At 51.3% G+C, this 7,188-nt stretch overlaps 1 protein-coding gene across 1 annotated transcript; it reads left to right on the forward strand.

Annotated features, from left to right (window-relative positions):
• Positions 1-633: 633 nt before the first annotated feature.
• EI90DRAFT_3294594 (uncharacterized protein) lies at positions 634-2,697 on the forward strand (the record flags this gene model as incomplete). Its single annotated transcript, XM_039067437.1, has 1 exon — positions 634-2,697. The coding sequence occupies one exon, from the start codon at positions 634-636 to the stop codon at positions 2,695-2,697; it is 2,064 nt and encodes a 687-aa protein (XP_038908192.1).
• Positions 2,698-7,188: the final 4,491 nt, after the last annotated feature.

The following is a 7,188-nucleotide window of genomic DNA, read 5'->3' on the forward strand; positions in this document are numbered from 1 at the left end:
AAACCCTCGTTTTTGGCTATGGTAACCGCCAAGATTCAAGGACAGATTAGCAACCGCCCGTGCACTATGCTAATTGACACCGGCAGCGAGCTCAACATCATGACAAGCGAGCAAGCTTATGCTCTAGAACTTCCAGTCGACCCTACTGGCGCCATGTGGACTCTTCGCGGTGTATCTGGACACCAAGTCGCCTTAGAAGGTCTATGTAGAGACGTACCCGTTACCATCGGGGGAATTGAAGTTACCCATAACTTCTTTCTTACGCGAGACACCCTCCATGGAAAGGATATGATACTAGGCCAGCCGTGGCTCTTCGGCCACTCTACTAAGATCGAGTATATGCACGACGTAGGAATGGTAATTCAAGTCTGGAACGAGGGAAACCGAGATAGCGGAGCATCCGTCCGCATCAAACTTCCGATTATGAATGCCCCGCGAAATGTTTATCCTGTTCAAGCTCGTCGTTACGCGAGAGCTGCCGCCACCACATACGACATTAGTACTATGAGATCTGCCCAGGCATCAGAGCCGCCACAATTCCCGAGCTGCATTCCTTCGACATTCACCGCGCCACAGACAGAGCTTAAAGAGCTAAGGCCTGACGGCCTCGATCATGTACAAGTGGACCGTAGCATGGAAGATCTAGATGTCCTTAGAGCGCTTAAGAATGCTTGGATACCTTCCAATGCACCCCATAGTCTGGGATTCACGGATTATACTGAACGGGTCAGCCAAGTCAAGGGACCGGGCTTGAACTCAGCTAAGGAAACGTCAACTGAGATGGAATGCTTTCCATTCCCCATGCGCGATTCTAGTCTCGTATACACTTCAAATTGCCCTGAGCCGGCAACCCGAGTGACATCCTTGACTGCACTACCGGAGCAAAAGCTTAAAGAGCCAAGGCCTGACGGCCTTAACTCTGTTCTAGAAGGACGGGAAGCAGCCCATGCTGAGGATTCAAGAGCCGCTGCAGGTCCCTTGGCACTGTCTGGTCCAAATTCTACGGGAATTGTCGAGCACGTCGATACCGCTAAGGGAACAGCTGCAGCACAAGATTTCCCGTGCATGCATCATGAGCCCGTTGTTGCAGAGTCGTTGCCTGTGACTGCTCAGAACTCAGAGACTGGATGTACCGTTGTCAAGCCTGGATCAACGGAGGCAGCAATGATAGCTCGCATTGCACCGAAGTCTTTCACCGGACTTGAAATCTGTTTTCTTGCTAACTTCTTGACTGCTCAAGAGAAGCCCGTTGTCCACGCCGAAGTCACTGAAGTCACACACCCGCCAGAAAGCTGTGAACGCTCCAGCGGGAGCCATGAGGATTCCTTATGCCGATCCCAAGAGCTTAGCTCCAACAGTTATGACAATCGTGTCGGGAATTCAGATCTGGAGTTCCCTCCAAGCCAGCCGCGATGGTTAGGACCGCATATGGTAGACAAGAGACTTCGCAGCGGCGCCCTTGTGTTGCAAGAGTTAGATGGTGAAGAGTCAATAATCCGAGAACCCGTTAAGCCTTCCGAAGGTTATGAGGAACCAGACAACGAGGCAAATTATGCGTCCTACGCCACTAAGCCTAGACACCTGACTCCGCCCAAGCCCTGGGAGCTCAAGGACGAGAAGCTAGCTGAGTATTGGCAGGAGAAATACGAGAGCGTGCACGCCAGAGCCGAGAATCCAGACCTGGGGTCCCATCCAAGCCAACACGAACATGAATTCGAGAAGTTCATCGATGAGGACACCCAATTTTGGAATTCCCGCCATGCCACTCAGCTCAAGGAAGACGGTGACCTGAAGACTTTCCCCCCTGGTCCCCCTGACCTGTTTTATCGGCTATCCTGGGGCGGGAAGGGCTCTTATATTCTTCAAAATTCTTATTCCACGCGAAGTGATCCTGAGCATAAGTTAGAAGTCAAGTTATTATTGGGCAGGCCGACTATTGAGGTTATACACTCGGACAAGAGCCCCATGCTTGTTGCCGCTCCCGCCACTGAGGCCAGCGGCTCGACTAATGACGAAACTCCCTTAAGAACTATGCAACGCGAGCTCGACCGCTACCCCCTGTTTCCCTTCGAGTGCTCCATGGGCTACGGCAACCCTAATGCGCCACACACACGTCGCCGTAGGAGTCGAGGACGCTATCGACGCCGCCCACCAGAACCCAGCCGCGAAAGACTTCAAGAAGGCAGACGCGCCTTCCGACGATCCCCCATCCGTCAGCAAGAGACAGATAACAACAAGACAGCACCTAGAAGAACGGCGTTGCCATTCCTAAGGTCAACTCCCGTGGCGCCACCTGTCCAGAAGGTTGCACCACCCGCTGATAGTCTCACTAGACCAAGTGAGATGCCCGTAGCCATAGTACCAGCGCCAAAGATTCCACTTGCAAGGGATTTTACCATCAAGACCAATGAGTGGACCCGTCGGGTTAGGGACATAGACAAAGAATCCGTCAAGAAGTTCTTTGGCGCTACGCCCGAATTCCAACCACCCGCTGTGATCCCCAGAGACCCCAAGGACGCACCCACTGACGTCGAGCCAGTACTTAAGTCTCCCAGCCCCATGGATGAACACCCTAAGGCAGAGCGAGATGTTAAAGGGCAAGCACGGGCCCATACTGAAGAGGATTCTGCCTCAAGGAAGACCTCAGTGTCACGTAGGAGTTCTCGTCGGGAATCCGCTGCTCCCTCCTCATGTTAAGCCAACCGCCCGGGCCCATGTATTTATCCACTTGCCAATGCAACGTGCCTGCCATTTCGTATTACAATCACACTCGTTTTATTTATACATTAAGGATGTTGAGGATATCGTGAGGGACCACGATCAAGAGCAAGGCCTATATGTTGTGGGGACAACTCCGTGTACCGCAAAAAGTCGGATTCTGTGGAATTTGGCCACCAACATATACCACATACCCTCTGACGCTCCCGATGTTCATTCTAACACTATCCAACACTCCACAAACTCATTCCTTATTTTTCCCTATTTTCCCCATCATTCCCGACAACCCCAAGCAAAATTCCCACGCCCAACCACGCCGCCAATTTCACCCCCTCTCTAGACCTCCATACCCACACTCACAACCCAGCCGTCTTTCCACCCGATAGTGATGCTCTACCACCCTTCTTCACCCCCGGAGCATTTCCCAGAATGGTAATCCCATATCCGGATGGTTCAGCACGGAGTATACTCTCACGTGGTCTTGACAGCACCTGTCAATGGCCACATCTCAAGAAGTACTGCACCAAATGGGATGAATAGGGGCTCGTTGGAAAGCTGGAGACGAGGAGGTTGCTGACGGGAGGATAGGCGGGCGCTGTGGCGAAGCGTTGTGGAGTTAACTTTTACATTTCCCATTTCGGACCCGTTATGATATATTCCCCATTCATTCATATTTCTTTTATTGTTTCTTTGTTCCCAATTGGATATTCATCATTTACGGTTGCCTAACGGCCCGTTTACATTCCCCCAGTCCATTCATTTCATTTCAAACATATAAAAACTAGATAACAGCTTGTACATAACAAGTTAGTATTGAATAGACCCGTGAAGGGACAAGCAGAAGTTGCATCCAAGTGGCAAAGACGCCATCCACGACCCTAACGCCCCCATTGAGCTAGTTGATAACGTCTAAGACCCCTCTCATCATACTACTCAGCCTTGACGTCCAAGAGAGACGTAGGTGAGTGTTTGTTTGAGGTTTTTGCAGACTCAGTAGCACCCACGGACCAAAACCCGGCCCAACGAACCACACCCGCGCACACTACCACCCTCCCCCTTCTCTCTGTCTCGAGTCTAGACGATAGACCCGTTACAACACCACCTTCGGTCCGACTCCAGGACATTCCGGGTCCGACCCCAACCTCAACACCTTCCAGATGAGTATGCAAAACCTATGCTCCCAACTCCGGACCTCCACTCCGGAATCCCGTTCGCGTCTCCGTCTCCGGAACCTCCGGTCTTAGCTCCGACCTCGGACTTTGACCCCACCTCCGCTTATACCCATTGTATTGGTTAGCTCATTCCATTTAATTACATTTGCCAATATTCCGGAGTTTAACTTCCGAGTTCGGACTTTCCGGACTTACCTCGGACCTTGCAACTATTGCATTGTCCTATTCAATTCCGCTATTCTCCCTCATTCCTATTTGGGCTGCTGCTTCCTTTCTATTCAGTCAGCTAGCCATTCCCCACTCCCAACCTCCTTCCTTCCTCCTTGGGCCTTGGCCCTTCATTCCTCCTTTGAGAAACACCATTGAGTCAAACCCTTGACCCTCAGTGTTGTTCCTCTTTCCATCTCCCTTTGTCTCCTTTCGTCCTACCCTCGCTCCTTTTGATTCCGGACCCCTTCTTATATACAATGTACATAGTAATTGTAACCTCAGTCCGAAATCGACCTGAATTCCCCCCAAGAGACTTTCCCTCTGCTAGATCCGAAATTAGGGACCCCTAGGACAACCAGCAATGGCACAGCGCTCCACCTGAGTCGCTGAGGCCGAGGTCCTTCCATGCTAAGTCTCTGATTCCTCTCCGGAGTCGTCCGAATCCGCCCAGTTCTAACAGTCTGCATCTAGGGACCAACGAGAGTCTGCAGGGATAGGATCAGAGAGATATTCAGCAACAGAGGAGTCGGATGGCAGGGCAGTAATGATGTCCTTGTGGATAGCTTCGACGTCAACCATAGAGCTGGCCTGAAGGACTGGAGTGGCTAGGCAAGTGGCTCGTAGGGAGGCCGAGAGCTGTTCAGTGGTGAAGACAGGGTGAAAATTCTGCGGATTGACGTGGGTGTAGTCCCTATCCCTGTCAGGGATCGGCCCCTGACCCCACTGTCAGGGCACCCAACCACACCCCAGAACCACCCTCCCAGACTTCCCCCTCTTCCCTGACCTCCCCATCCCTACATATCTCTCACAACTTCAGCCCACATGTGAGCCTGCAGGAAAAATCACGTGGGTCAAGGCGAGCAACTCACCTTAACCCATGTGACACCTTTTCCGAGTTGCGGGAACATGCTTGGCTTCTACCCAGAGTCATGTTACGAACTGTACACTTTTATAGTAGCCAAGCGGGGAATAGGGAAACTTACCCTTCTTCTCAACTCAGTCCCCGCTTAGGCAAGTTGTAGTTACCCTCTGTAATACATGACAACTCAGTCCCTGCTTAGTCCCTTCAGTGAGTTTGAGGAGCTGAGGACAGGGTCTAGTGCCCAGGCACCCGGAACACTGCACACACCTAGGGCCGAGGTCAGGCTGTCCCCGATCAAGGACCGAGCCCTGACAATCCCCTTCTTTGGGGTGGACGTCCCAGTGTCTAGTCAACGCATCAGGTTTCGTGCCAAGTCTTCCCGGACGAAAACGGACAACCATATTAAACTGCAAGAGAAACTCTGACCAGCGCACCTGCCTGCAGGTCAAGAGTTTGGTAGTGGTGAAATATTCCAAGTTCTTGTGATCCATGACAACGTCAATAGGAGTGCCGGAGCCTTCAAGATAGTGTCACCAAGAGCGGAAAGCTTCAAAGATAGCTAGGAGCTCCTTATCATGGGTATCGTAGTTGAGTTCGGGCGCTGTCAGTGTTCTCGAGCGAAAAGCAACCAGGTGAATCTCATCATCCTCACAATGGATGGAGAGAATACCTGAGATTGCATAGTCGGACACATCAGTTTCAACTATTAGTGGATGATTGGGTACCCAGTGAGTAAGGATGGGGGCGGATGTGAAAGCTTCTTTGAGGCGAAGGAAGGCAGAACGACACTCATCAGAGAAGGACCAAGCCACATTTTTACGGGTGAGTCTGGTCAGTGGAAGAACTATACTGGAATAATCATGGATGAAATGGCGATAGAAGTTTGCAAATCCCAAGAAGGACTGGATGTCCTTGACCTTATGGGGCTTGGGCCAATCCTGAATGGATTGAATCTTTTCGGGCGACATGGACAAACCAGTCAGCGAAAGGATGTAGCCCAAATACTCCGTAGTGTCAGTTGAGAATTCACACTTCTGCGGATTGGCAAATAACCCGTGCTTGTGTAGCCTACTTAGGACTTCCCAGATGTGATCCTCATGCTGAGTCTCATCTTCCAAATAAACCAGGATATCGTCCAAGTAGACCACCATGCGAGTGTCGAGAAGATCAGCAAAGATGGTATTGACGAAGCGCTGAAAGGCTGCAGGTGCATTGGTCAAACCGAATGGCATGACGAGCCACTCATAGGATCCATAGCACGTGTGGAAGGAAGTCTTCCACTCATCGCCCACTGCTATCCACACCAAATGGTATGCATGGTGGAGGTCGAGCTTGGTGTAGATCTTTGCACAGCTAGGAACGTCTAGGAGATCAGAGATATGCGGCAGCGGATACCTATCTTTCTTTGTGATCTTGTTGAGGCCCCTGAAGTCCACACAAAGACGTAGAGAACCGTCTTTCTTGTGGACGAAGAGCACTGGCGTGGCATGGGTTGAAGATGAAGGACGGATGAAACCGGATGCCAAGTGCTTGTCAAGGAATGTACGGAGAGCCTCAAGCTCAGACTGGGACAGAGAATATAGGGTGCCAAGGGGAGGATGGGAGCCTTCCTCCAACTTGATCTTCAGGTCATATTCACGGTGCGGCGCGAGAGTATTGGCTTTACTCTTACTGAAAACATCCGCAAACTCGTGATACACCTTAGGAACAGTTGAGAGGTTGATGGGGTCAGAAGAGGTGGATGTCAAGCGCAACTCTGCTAAAGTGGACAGATTTTCCAGGCAGAAAGTGACAGACCCATCGAGTTGGGCAGTCTGGGTGAACACAGCCAGACTGACGATCTCGATGGTGATTGCCTGATGGACGGATGCACACTGTGGGTCGGAGGTCAGATTCCCTTGCATTGGGACTGGGTCCACAACTACGGGAGGAGAGCTCGGGGTGGTTGGACTGGATTGCACAGACATCCGGAAAGTTATACTGCTCGAGACCCAGTCAATCAATGGATTGTGTCAGGTGAGCCAGTCATGTCCTAGGACGATAGCACAAGAGCCATCCAACGATGTGACATAACATGTCGTCGGAGTAACCTCACCAGTGGGGAATCAGATGGGCAGATTGATGGCTTGGGTGATCATGGAGTTCATGGAGCCATCAAATAGTCGGAGTTGCAGAGGCGCGACAGGGTACGTGGAGATGTGATGTTTATTGACGAAGGATGTATCT

This window comes from Cantharellus anzutake (assembly GCF_015039405.1).
Source record: "Cantharellus anzutake strain C23 chromosome Unknown EI90scaffold_175, whole genome shotgun sequence".
NCBI lineage: Eukaryota > Fungi > Basidiomycota > Agaricomycetes > Cantharellales > Hydnaceae > Cantharellus > Cantharellus anzutake.